The sequence below is a fragment of the Pagrus pagrus genome (genome assembly GCF_965226575.1).
Source record: "Pagrus pagrus genome assembly, chromosome: 15".
Lineage (NCBI taxonomy): Eukaryota > Metazoa > Chordata > Actinopteri > Spariformes > Sparidae > Pagrus > Pagrus pagrus.
Window position 1 is genome coordinate 12010719 of NC_140199.1, and position 14214 is coordinate 12024932.

The window sequence follows — 14214 nt, forward strand, 5'->3', positions numbered from 1 at the left end:
TGATTTTTAAGGTAAAAGACATTAACGGTCACTGTAAGAAACCACACAGTGTCAAAGAGGCTCGTATACTTCAAATCAAAGACTCATTAGGCATAAGTCACTAGCACCATTTTTTTCCACAGGACTTTCGTGTTACACTCCATAATACTTCAAGCTCCAGTGTCTATAACATAGGCCTGAATAAAACACAGATTTGTTTTATAATTATTCCTAAAAGTGGCTAAATATGAGCATCAGTCCAACTTTCCAGGTGTCCCCCCAAATCTGAAACTTTAAACTAGACTTTAATTTGTTTAACATATCCAAACATGAATCTCTGCAAAGGATTTGTTTGTTTTTAAGGTACAGTAAGGGTTGGTAAAGTTGGATATTGCAAAGAATAGTTTGTAAATGCTGTGAGGAAATTCTTGCTCTGCTGTTCTGACATAAGTATATTGTCTTATATATGTTGGTATAGAAAAAAAAGACATATTACAGGAAAAAAAACAACTCATGGATAAAGTTAGCAACATTTCAAGTAATCCCATAATCACTGTATGAATATCACCTGTTTTTAACAAATATTTAGAGACCAGCTCTGGTGGTGCAGGCTGAAAGTCAGTTTCCCGTTGTTACAACCACGGGTAGTTCAATCTGAGGTATTAAAACGATAATTTTTTCACATTTAAAGAATCAAGCACACTTGATGAGAAGTATCTGCTATACATTGTTCATGATGGTTCATAATAAATTGAGTGTACAGACACAAAAATCATCATTAAATAAAAGTTGTTGTCCTTTAACGTGTTCATGACACATTCAAAATAACCACATTATTCCACTTCTCATAATAGCAACCTGTTAAAATCTATAATGAATTGGTATGTACATCTCAATATTGCCTGAAATTACAAAAGCATGTGAATGTTAAAGGCACCTTGCTTATATGTCTTGGTTTCCATTAAGTGACAGCCCTTTGGTTATTAAAAATAAAATATCTACAGTAATCTACAGTAAACTACAAACAGAAAACTCTTACTGGAAAAGTAGCGAGTCATTTCAACAACTTGTGCGTCTCATCGAGATGTTGCTCCTTCAAAAAAAAAAAGGCACAGGCTCTGACAGCTTTTGTTCTTCTGGGCTCTGCTCTTATTGAGCATGAGTGGGCTCAGTGTATTCTGTCCAAAACATATCAACAGCGTATGATGCACATCAAAAACAGCACCTTTACTAAATTATTTGTAAACCCACATACCAGCAGTGGTGCAGGGCACATCTGGCAGGTTGAGGAGTAGCACCTTGACTTGCATTGTCATATTAAGCCCTGCTGACCTGCAGTGATGTGACTGGGACTTAAATGTGTAGCTGAGTTAGACTTGGACCTCCGGCAGTGTCTGACTAACATGCCCACTGTTAGGACTACAGAGCTGAACACGAAGGACGCGCCGCTGAGGAAGAAGGTTGCTTTGTAGTTTCCCGTCATGTCTACTAACCAACCTGGAGACAAAGAAACAGAAAAGATATGTTTTACCCAGTGGAGAAAAAAAAACCACAATCCTGGATGACTGATGTATTAACTCATTGTAGCACAAAACAGGTGGACAGTGCTCTCTCTATAAGTCACTTGCCAGGTTTCCATCCAAATGTGTCAACAATTTTAACCAAATTTGGAGAAAATCCACAAAAGAAAATATGCATGATTGCTTGTTTCCATCCACTACCGAGATTATTAGGAGTTGGTTCAACAAGATATGCAGCAGGTGGTGTCAATTCTCCAGTCCACAAACCATTACACCATGACAAAAGAAGAGGGCGCAACAATTTGATACAAATTAAAATGAATGCTGTGTCCAACCTTGAACAAACAATCTAGAAAACACATTGGAAATAAGACATTTCTGTTTGTTTGACTGATGGCGTGATGACTAGACTGTGTTAGGCACTGTTTTCAGTGCGGACACAGCTTCAGTCTTAATGTTAAATGTTTGCTACATCAGAACTTTTTCAGAAAAGGCGTTGCCATCTCCTATTTAGTGCATTTGCACTTTTGAAAAAGGCAAAAACCACATCAAGCGAGTGTAAAAATGTCATATTTTGCTGTTTCTGTCAACCTTTACTAATGCAATAGTTTAAAATGTCCATAAGATATGTGGATGGAAACGTGACCACTGACAATTTTACCCTTTTCAACACACAATATGTAATTTCTGCTGCTAGTGGTCTCTTTAGTAGAGACTCTAGTACCCCTTTTCAACGAGGTTGATTCAGGTGCTGGTTCGGAGCCAGTGCATACTTTGGAACCAGTTCTTTGTGTTTCGACAGTATAAGCACTGGCTCCAGACCGGCACTAACACTTTGCTGGTCTAGAGCAAAGAGCCCATACGTCAGGTACTGCATCGTTACCTTATTAACTAGTGGATTTCTCTGGGTTTGAACATTGTTGGAAAGATTTCATGTAAGTGCACAACTCTACAAAATATATAATATTTGATTTACTATTTTAATGCAGAATTCTACATATTATATCTTTCAGTAAAGACAAAGATTGCAAGTTCGATTTGGTCAAGATTTTGAGAAAAATTAGCAATCTGATCACTGTTCTCCCTTGTTTATGTCAGGATCTCAAAATTAATATCACCATGATACCCACATCAATTTTTCAGCAGTTGCAATATCAACTCCTGAACACTTACCGCCAATTGGTGGGCTGATCAGGTAGGGGATACCATGCAGGAAGTAGACCACACCCAAAGCAGAGGTCAGGTGAGTGGAGCCCACGACATCGGACGTCACCACCGGGATGAGCGCTACGTACGCTCCGTCAAAGTACCCATAGAGCACAGAAAATGGGACCAGGAGGGAGAAGGAGTGAAGGAGGGGGATGAACATACAGCAGAGGCCCTCCATGCATATCGCCAGCATGTAGCTGAGCATGCGATACTTCTTCAGACACCTAGAGGGGAGGACATCTATCAGTATAGGATTTAAAGATTATTTCAAACAAAAAGACACCTCCATCCTTTACTTACTTCCTGTCTGTGATCCATCCGAAGGTGATGTTACCCACAATGCTGGTAACTCCAAATATGGACATGAGGAAGGCAGCCTGCTGGTGCGGCACCCCCACACTGAGCGCGTAAGGAACCAGGTAAACGACTGGCGCGCTGCAGCCATACGCCATGAACAGGATGGACACGGACAGAATCACGAAGTCAGGTAACATGAGAAATCCAAACTCCTCCTTGGACTTGAGACAAAAACAACCTCTGGATGAAGCTTTTGAAGGCTCTGGAGGGCTAACAGTTTTATCTACATGATAGGCATCTGTTGGTTTGGCTTCAGTGCCTCCTGAGTCTGCTATCTTTGCAGCCATGTCTGCTGCCTTGTTGTTCAAGTTCATGCTTTCCACCAATTTCAAGTCTTGATTTATGCTACCATCTTCTAGCTCAGAATCTGAGAGTTCAGTGTCCCCGAGCATTCTCATTGTTAGCTTGTTGCTAAATAAAATGCATTCAGCTATCTTGTGATCGGGCAGGCTCGGGCTCGACAGCAGCGCTATGTTCCCCTGACCTAGTTTGTTGTTGTCAAGTCCAAACTTTTTGAGTGCTCCGTTGGCGATGAGTAGCCCTTGAGTTTCCTTGAGGTGGTTTATTCCGAGCTGCTTTGGCTCCACTTGGCTGCAATCATCATATAATTGATCGGTTTCTTTGGAATCCAGAGCTGTCGTCATGCAGTCTTTCTCCAGGTTCGCCATATTGTTCTCCCATATCCTTCAAACAGAGTAGAGCAGAATAGAAGAAAATATATTGAATTGCATCCAAAACATTCAGTTGGGTTTATATAAGTTCTTAAAGGATTAGTTCAAGGTTTGGGGACATATGCTTATTTACTTTCTGGTGAGAGTGACATGACAAGATTGATACATTATGTCTGTGCATTAGTGCCAGGACACAGCATTCTTAGATTAACATGAAGACTGGAAATAGACAGCTTGGCTCCATCCAGAGTGAAAAAAACTGCCCACCAGCACCTCTTAAGCTTTTAGCTGTAATTGTCCGGTTGTTTTTTTTTTTTTTTTTTTTTTTTTTTTTTTTTGTTCCTTGATTTTAGCAGCAAATCAGTGCACATATGATTTGGACTGCTTGGAATGAATAACTTCCATGTCACGTCTTGCATCTTGATCTTGCAATGTGTGACACCCTGTCGCTGATCAGTCATGTAGAGTGTAAACCACAATGACTTCAAGGCGCCGATTACAAGACAAGAGATTGTGTTGTGGTTTTACAGGAGGCTGTGTGCTGGACTCTTTCTAAGCCAGGGGCGGTGACTTCCTGGAGTCTTCGCTTGTTGCCTGTCGGTGATGACAGGACTTTAAGTCACTGCTTCCTGCAAAACCATAAATTGTTATTTGTATTTGATAATTAGACAAATGCCATCTAATGTGTTTAGATGCACTTTCTGCCATGTGTGAGCAGCAAACACTGAGGACAGCGCACAGGATCCTTCAGGACCCCTCCCACGCTCTGTTCCCAGCGTTTGAGTGGCTCCCCTCAGGACGCTGTTTCTGCTGCCCAGGCTGCAGGACACAGAGGAGGAGAGCAACCTTTGTTCCCAAGGCTGTTCAGCTCCTAAACTCCCATCCACTCCTGCAACAATTTAAAACTTTCTGTTTTTTTTCGCAGTAAAATTAAAGGACCTACCTTTCCCTTCGTCTTGGTTCCAGTGGCCTCATCAGAGCACCACAGACACACAGGTTGGAAACAAATCCTCCCAGGATGAGCAGAGCTCCCCTCCAGGAGTAATTCTCTATAAGCAGCTGGACTGCCGGAGCCAGGATGAAGGTCCCAATGCCACTTCCTGAAGATGAGGTGAAATTGGGTTTCAGGGGATGAAATGACTTTACAGAAAAAGAAAGAGATGGGAAAGTAAAGTATGAATGACAAGGGAAAAAAGCAACAGGTAAGTAAAGATTTCAATACCAGACAGGGCGATGCCGTAGGCCAGAGCTTTCCTCTCATTGAAGTACCTCCCAACCATCGCTAAGGCTGGTGTGTAGCTGAGAGAAAAGCCAAGACCTGCAGAGGATGGATAGAGGGGTTTGGAGTTTGGCAAAACCTGCCAAATGTTGCCAAATCTGAACCAATCTGACACACCCTGTTATACAACATACAGTACATACGATTTGAAAAAATAAAAAACCTGAACAACACACGCATTATATTACATTGTTATAGGCTTGCAGAAACCTACATTGCTAACATTTATTCTGGCGACTGGGTTGCCCAGATACTCAATTTTAGACTGTAGCACTGGTCACAGTGTATGTTTGTCATTGGTCAAGTTACCATCTGCTTTGGAAGGGAAATATTTGGATTACAGCGCCATGGAGTGGCCATTTATAATGGGCTGCGAGGTGCTGGTTTACCTGTGAGGATGCCCATGCAGATGTAGAGATGTTCCAGACTGGAAGCGAAGGAGCCGAGGACCAGACCAGCAGAAGACAGCAGACCTCCCAGGATCACTGTAGCTCTGCAGGAGAGACGGTTCCCGAGGAAACCCCCCAGAGGAGCTGGAAACACAGTTGGTGTGGATAGCTCTTATCTTACTCAATGATTGCTGTGCAGTTATATTTCCTGGAGCCTATATTTCTAACATGTTTAAAAACTTGACTGCTACATCTGGAGGTGGAGGAGATGTTGGTGAACTTACAGGTGAGAAGGTTGGCAAGCCAGTGACTGCAGTTCAAGACTGTGTTTCAACCCTTGTAAGCATGAAACCAATAGATATTTAAGCCAAAACATTATCTTTTCCTAACCCGAACCAGCCTACCATAACTTTTTTTGTGCCTAAACCTAACCAGATCATAACCAGAAGCATTGTCACCAGATAAAATAAAAAACTGAACATGACGAAACGGGGGGACCTTACATGTCACTTCCTGAATCTCTACCAAAAAGTTAAATGGGATCCTTAACAAATACCAGTAAGTTTTGCAATGATCTGGCTTTAGATGCTGGGACTGATGGTCTTACCACAGAGCATAGTGATGGAGTCGATGAGACTGTGGATCCAGGCGGTGGTGGAATAATCCTTCTCAAAGTGCAGCTGGAACTCCACAAAGAACATGGAAACACATCTGAAGGCACAGACAGGGGGAGGTTGGATTTAGTGCTTTTTTATTAGTCTGCACAAATGTCATATTGATAAATGCAGCTAAAGGATTATAACCCTTTCATACAAGCTTTTATATTTGCTGTTGAAATGCTGTCACTGTCTGGAGGACCTTTCTTTGAAAAAGTCCTCTGCCTCACAAAACATAATTCTTTTTCCAGTGTGCTCAACACAACACAGTTAAAGAGTAGATTCAGTATGAGCAGCTGAAACAAAACTTCATTCAGAGAAAATTAGGTGATAAAGTGGTGACACCACTAGATATAAAGCATTAAGATCATCATCAGTCTGGTTGACATGACTTTGTGTTAGCAGGTCAGAATTACCAAGGGTCTCATATCAGGTCAGTTGATATTGGTCATAATATGCCTTTTGGGTGTTTGTTCTTTCCTTTATTGTGTTATGTAGCATTATTGTGCATGTAAAAGGTCTGCAAAGTGAAAAAGGCCAAAGTCCACGCCAAATGGAGTTACTCGTTCCACTACTATTATTGTAATGCATTACTACATACTATCCTTACCGTTAACCACTACTACTGTTATCACTAGTAATCACATTTCCATGTGCATTTCATTGTTGTTGCTGTGATGCCTCTTTATGTGCTTTCATTCCTGTCAACCATCCATTATAATTGTATACATTGTGATCTCGTTGATCTGCTCTGTACATGCGACATCTATTGCACGTCTGTCCATCCTGGGAGAGGGATCCCTCCTCTGTGGCTCTTCCTGAGGTTTCTTCCGCATTTTTTTTCCCTGTTAAAAGGGCTTTTTTTGGGGGGCAAGTTTTTCCTCACTCGAATCGAGGGTCGAAGGACAGAGGGTGTCGTCTCTGTACAGATTGTAAAGCCCTCTGAGGCAAACTGTGATTTGTGAATTTTTGGGCTATACAAATAAAATTTGATTTGAAAATTTGATTTTGATTTGACTCTCTCCCACAGAAAACACTGTTCCTGCACTGCCTGAAAAACCTGGTTTGGAGTTGAGCCTTTTCTTCTGTAACTTATATGCGTCATTATGTAACAGGCGTTTAAATGTTATATATTTAAAATATATATTTTAATATATATATTATAAAATATATGCAGCTGTACCGCAGCCATGGTTACCAGGTGTAGCTGCGTTATTTTAGATCACACTACCTTACTCGGCATGACCTGCCCTACTCTGCCTCTGATTGGCTACATCCTGCCTGTTAGGTAATGCACATGAGCAACTCTCATCGAAGATTGAACAGAGGCGAGATGTCTCACTCTGTAGCTAAAACAGAACGGAAAATAATGTGCTTTTTGAAAATCAGAGTATGTGAACCTATTTTACTAGGACCCCCAAATAAAAGTATGATCCGGAAAATTAGCATAATGAGCTCTATAATTGTTGGGGCACAATAGCAAGAGAGGACTCCCGGCCTGATGCAATAATTATTGGATGACTTATACTAACTTAATAATGTAATAATAATGTAGATTTAAAAAAATTAATAAAAACACTGGAGCATAAAATAAAGTTAAAACTGTGAAAAGGCAAGATTGGAATGATAAAACCAGGCAACTTACAATTTTCTTTCAATAAAGTTTTAGAAGGAATTTCAAAGATGGTAATGATGTAACCTATCTCAACAGGCAGAGTGTGCAAGGTTTATCAGTTGTCAGCATGTCAGAGATTATAACGTGAACGGGTTTATAAGTTTAAGGCCATCGATTGACAGGCGGATATGATTATATCCACCTGTCTGACGGCTCTCTCCTTCTTGAGCAATTTTTATGACTCTTATTGTCCTTTACATAACCTCAGAGAGAACTCACAGTTCTCGTGGCATCTGAGCGGAGAAGATCAAATAAACATTTCTGAAGATGAGGCAAGAGGGGCAAAATGTCTTTTTTTTTACTAACTACACTGGTCCAACAAACATTGATTTGATCCCTTTTACAATGTAAATGTTTTTACAAGATATTCCTTTATCAAACAAGAAATACACTAATATGCAAGAATTCTGCATTAAAGGAGACATATTATGCTTTATCATTCCCACAGGAGATCCTCTCTTCCACAGGAAACACCTCGTCAGCAGTCCCGCCTTTAATCCCGTGACTGCATAACATCACACTGTCATCACACATTTATAGTGGCTAGTTAGGCTCGTAAGAATGAATTTGGCATGGCTTTTCTGTTGGCTGCACAGACCAGCACATTTTAAATTATGGACCACGGCCTTTTAATATTTGTAAGCGTGAAACAGCAGGAAAAAACAGGATATTCGTACTGAGAGGGCCAGTGCAAAGCTAAGAGCTGAATATTTCTTCATCTACTCCCATCTGAGGATGTCAAGACTCAGCGGATTAACTTTACTTTTGATAGCAATGTGAGGTTTTAATCTGGGAATAGATCGATACTGGCTGTCTCTGAACCGACTTCAAACCTGGAAGCAGTAAGTTTTTACATGTTTTATGTTGCTTTACTGTTTATTTTGTAGATCAGCCTGTTGAATCAGGTGTTAGCATGTTGCTCGACTAATGTAGCAACTCCCAGTCTGGGTTGATGTTGGACTAATGATGTAAAGCTGAAAGACAGTCGAGAAAGTGTGTGAACGTTAAACCTCCTTTAAAGCCAACTAAATAAAGAATTATAGGTTTGATGCCGGTTACTGTTTTTATTATGAGGCTTTTGTGTCTGGTTACATTACTGTAATGCTAGATCAGCTAGCGTTAGCTTTGTTATTGTTATTAAGAAGCCCGCTGGGATCCTCACCAGTATAGTGTGTATATGTGTGTTGCTGCTGGTGGTAAAAATACTTGACAGACATGCCTCACAGATATCGCTATAGGTATGTGTGTAAAAAGTACTTATTAGCACCCAGCAGCTAGCTTGCTAACACCATACACACGTTTATGATTTAGAAGCAGTTCTGGTTGTGATATTCACAGTAGAGGTGAAGCTAACTGGAAGCTACATACACCAACACAACATTACAGTACATAAACACCCAACATTAGAGGTCACCTCTGCAGGTCATTGCTGCAGTCAGGTTGATAAACAGGAGTGTAGTAATCTCTGAGCTCTTCCTGGTCAATAAATGGATCAGAATCAGAGAAGATTATCATGTGTTTTGTCTACAACAACATAAAATACGCCCGTAAATAACCCACATTTGAAAAATTGAGCATTTACGTGTCTTAAAGAAGGCGGTTGCTAAAAAGTGTTTAAATGAGACTACAGAAGTTGTTGGAGACATTAAACGCCATCAAAGCGAACATGGAGTCTCATCTACTTACTAGTCCATCTTTACAGGCCGACTTGAGTTGCAAACTATTTCAACTCAAACTTTACAATTTACAGATTAGCTTGTATACTATAGGGTAGTAAGATGCTTCATGGTGGTACAACCAGATGTAGTTCATTTATAGCCTAACATTAGCTTTTTACTTCTGCCAATTTCATTCATGCTTCAAAAATCACAAAAGTGGTGTTAATTTTTGATGATTATCTTGCTGAACAAAACGTGTAAATATTATAAAGTTGTGTTCGCCACTGAGTTTATTTTCGTATATAATCCAAAAGTCCCATAGGCTATTTGTAGTTGTGGAGGAAATCTGCTGACTGCACAACGTTGGAAAATGGAAACACCTCAGCAGGATTCAAAGTCTTAGTGGAAAAAACTAAAATATTGACGATTAATTAAGCTTGTGGCTTAAACAATGTGAGCTGAGAGGAAATGGAGTCTTGCCAAGTAATAACATAGAGATGTTAATTACCAAAGCTGTGAACATAAAGCCTTGTTGAAAGCAGCTATAAATGTCTCTGTTCACAGTCATGTCAGGTCAGGTTCAGAAACACTGTACACTGAATGATGCAATCTCACTGCCTGATGTTGTTTTTGAAGTTTGCAGTGTTCTTACAGAAATAGCTACTCTTATCACATGTTGGCCGTTGTACTTTGTGAGGTTAAAGAGTTTCAAACTTACAGAGTGACGACCTTTTGGTTCACTCTCTCTCTCTCTCTCTCACACACACACACACACACACACACATAATCTCACCTGGTCACTGCCCGGATGCAGATGGAGGCAAGGAAACAGCCAGCAACGATCATCCAACCCCAGCCTCCCTCCGGTGGGGTGGAGACCCCCTCTGCCCCTCTGCCTCCCTTCAGCTTCTCCTTCTCAGTGACTGCCATTGCTACGCCAATCACAAACTCCCTCTGTTAGGGATGCTGGAGGTCAAAAATCCAGTTCTTCTTCTGTCTCTAATTTCTCAACATGTTTTCACTCGCTGGGCTTGCTGAAAGATCTTCAGGAACCTCAAATGACCTCTTCTTTGTGTTTCCTCCTTCTTCCTCCTCCTCTTGCTCAGTCACTGAGAAAACAGACGGACATCATATAGAGTTAAAGCTCCTTTCCTGTGTATTCATTCACTTTATAGTTTTGCTGTACACTGTATAAGATTGCATTTTTTAACATATTTTGTTGAGCTTTTAATCTAGCCCACAATAAGTGCTGTCAGCTCCTAAGTACACTATAAATAAAACATGTCAAGTAACAGTTGGTGGATTATTTCATCCTTCACATGCAGTTTTCATTCATTCTTTAATTATCCTTAAAACAGCTTATCCTTCGCAGGGTTGCAGGGGGGGCTGGAGCAGATCACAGCGGGGTTCACCCTGAGCTAGTGACCAGTTCATCAAGTTTCTGCAAACATAATTCTCCACTTGCACGTTGTATCGTGACGTATACGCACTCTACAAGCTGCACATCCTTTTGCCTTCAGTGGCAGCTCTGCAGTATACGTCTATAGTTGTTTCAACTTAGTTAAAATACTCCACATTTTACAGCTTGCTTTGTTTTTATTATTAACATTTTTGTTTTTAACTAACAAGGATAGCCTGTCAGCAATCCATACTTTTGGTTAAAGGATAAGTTCATCAAGAAATGTAAATTCAGTTACTCACCACCGTGCTGACAGGAAGTCGGGGGAAGTTTAATAATCCACAAAACATTTCTGGAGCTTCACAGCAAAACAGTGTTGCAGCATTCTCCTAAACAACTGAAGTAGATGGGGACTTATTTAAAACATAGAAAAAAAAATGTATATATAAAATGGCTCAATTCAGCTCGTCTGGCGTAATCCAACTTGCTTGAAGCCCGAGATCCCTGACTGATTAAAAATACATTATTTAAACCCTTGTAAAAACCAACATTTCCACCGTAGCTGCTAAGCTAAAAGCGTTGGCACGCACCTCATCACAAGCTAGACCGTGCGTCAAGGCTGTAAATAACGTAATTTCAAATCAATCTGCTGAACGAGCTGTGTGGAGCCTTTTTATGCTTTTTCAGTTGTTTTTATACTACTACAACTGCTACTATAAATCAAGTCCCCATTTACTTCAGTTGTTCAGGAGAATGCTGCAACACTGTTTTGCTGTGAAGCTCCAATAATGTTTTGTCGACAACGAAACTTAACCCGACTTTTCATCAGCGTGGGGGTGAGTAGATAATGACTGAATTTTCTTTGTTGGGTAAACTTATACTTTAAAACATACCTTTATTACAAAACACTAAAAACACGAGGATCAGGAGTCAGAGGTAGCACACTGGAGCTGTGGAAATGTTAACTAGTCCAACAACGTCCTGTTTGTTAACATCTAATTGTCACACCCCGAGGCTACCTGACGTCTGTTTAATGCATCTCAAGGGCTTGTTAGTGCAAACCAGCAGCAGTCAAGCAGTGGGTGTTTCCATTTGAAAAGCTCAAGGCTTCACACCAGCTGTGCTGCTTCTTTGCATTTCAGGTTCTTGATCTGGATTGGGCCATTAGAGAAACCCAATCAGGAGAAAGCCTGAAGAATCCTGACAAACAAGTTGTGTTGATGAGAAGGTGAGAAAGAGCAGAGGCTTCAGTTACAGGGCAGCAAACCTTCAATTAGAATAAAGCAATAAAAGAAACACTGAAAAACGTATTTACAACTTTAAAAGAGACTCATTATGAAGAACAATCATCTGTGTGCTGCTGAAACTCACTGAACCCGTCCAAAGGTTTCTGGCAGCGTCTTTTTTGCTTTGTCATCTGTTGCTCAAACAAAAACCAGTTATCTCTACAATCGTACAGGTTGTAAAGTTGGAATTTGTGTGTGTGTGTGTATGTGTGTGTCTGTCTTTGTGTTATTTGACAGCACGTTTGCGTCACCAACAGAGTTTCCCACCTACTGCAAAGTAAACTGGCAGTGAGTCATGAAAACAGCAGCAGAGTTTACTCAGATTCACTGAAAAAGGTGCAACTCTTAGTGTCTTAGAGTTTTTCAAAAAATTTTAATTAAATGAAAGAAAAATTGGCCAGAAAAACATTTTCACCTGAAGTCAAATTGTTAAAACTGGTACGCTGCTGCACAAATTCACTACATCTGAAGTTAGGATCTTGTCTCTATTTACAGAGATATAGCATCAACATGCACATTTTCTCTGTGCTTTTATTTTGTAATATTTTCAACCCATACACTAGCCTACCTATGTATCTGTTTTGGTGCAGCATAGATCGTTTTACAAAGTCATGGATGTACAAAGAATAATCTTGAGTGTCCTACAGTTTATAAAGTACAGTTTGGGGAGTTTATTACCAGAAAAAAGAAAATGTCGATAAAGAGAAGAAGGCAGAGAATGAGACGGTCGTCAAAGAGAGAGAATAATAAAAAAAAAAACCGTGCTATCAATGCAAAGTCAATAAAGAAGTAAATAAAGTGTGTGTGGACTTACATCAGGCTGCAGCCGGTCTCCGCTCCTGTGTGTCACCGCTTCATGACTGTAAACACACAAGGAGCCCCGCAACGACTGGAGGCAAGAGGAGGACGAGGGGGAGGAGGAAGAGGAGGAGGAAGTCACCAAGTAGACTTTCTACAGTACACAAACGCCAAATGTGTCTTTACGGTATCTCTGTTCCTTTGTTTAATTTATGACGTTTCTTTATTGCGACATTTTTTATAATAACCTCGTAATGCAGCCATATTGTTTTATCTCCGGTGGTAAAGATAACGTGTGACCAATTCGTCATAAAACCCCCAAAAAACCGACGTTGGTGTGTCTGGAGGATTTGCTTTTGACTTTTAAAGCAGTTATAATATTCGTTGTATGGCGGCCCAAAAGTGACAAAAAGGCACTTGAAAGCTGCTTCCCACCCCTTTTCAAACATGTAATTAGACTTGCCTGTTTTCATATGCACTATTATTTTGTTGGTTTGTTTGTTTATGGAAAATGTACATGTTCGAAATAAAGATTTCAATCAACAACATTTAAAAAAAAAAAAAAAAAGATGTTGATGTTTCTGGAGGATTTGTTTCTGACATTTAAGGCAGTTATAATATTCGTGGTATGGAGGCCCAAAAGTGACAAAAAGGCTCTTGAAAGCCTTCTGTCACAATTTAAAAGCAGTATGTCTTCTACTGTTTATTTTTCTGATAAGTTACATGTGGTAATCATTTGATAATCTATTTTAAATAAGTGTCAGAGGAGTCATAGATCAGCCATTCACAATTTGAAAGCAGTGTATCTTCTGGAGCCCAGCGAAAACTTTAATCACCACTCTGATTAACACCAGACTTAGATTATGTATTTTCCTCCCTTGTTTCATCAGTTCTTATTACTTATTAAATTAAATATTTGATCATATATTTTTTATTGTAAAATTTAACATTAGAAATTAAAAATGTTTATTTATTTATTGGAAATGACCTCTAGTGTCCCACCTGCAGTCCCTTCATGGCCCACCAGTGGGCCTCGGCAAAATGAAATGTTATTTCCATAAACAGTGGTTTCCCTGAAGAGGAATGAGGATACAGGACTTTGGAGTCCCTGGCTGGTTGTATTGTTTGTAAATGTTGAGCTCACGTTCTTCCACATGCATGCTCACAAACGTTTAGGACCATGGCTGCGGCTTCAGAGACGGACGGAGAGTAGAAAACAAAGAGAAAAAGGAAAGTGATGGACAAGCAGGAAGCTATATTTAATGCATACCAGCAAAGCTGCTGCTGCAATTTAACTTGTTTCATGTTTCATGAGTTCTGATTACTTATAAAAGCAAA

The 14214-nt window shown here is 40.1% G+C and overlaps 1 protein-coding gene across 1 annotated transcript; it reads right to left on the reverse strand.

Annotated features, from left to right (window-relative positions):
* Positions 1-267: 267 nt before the first annotated feature.
* Positions 268-12961, reverse strand: LOC311270413 (monocarboxylate transporter 12-B-like). Its single transcript, XM_084375265.1, has 9 exons — positions 12893-12961; positions 10187-10502; positions 6012-6115; positions 5405-5548; positions 4959-5054; positions 4680-4836; positions 3009-3749; positions 2673-2932; positions 268-1476 (listed from the first exon to the last, which is right to left on the reverse strand). Exons 2-9 carry the CDS (start codon positions 10321-10323, stop codon positions 1292-1294), a joined length of 1824 nt encoding a protein of 607 aa, XP_084231391.1. The 5' UTR covers positions 10324-10502; positions 12893-12961; the 3' UTR covers positions 268-1291.
* Positions 12962-14214: the final 1253 nt, after the last annotated feature.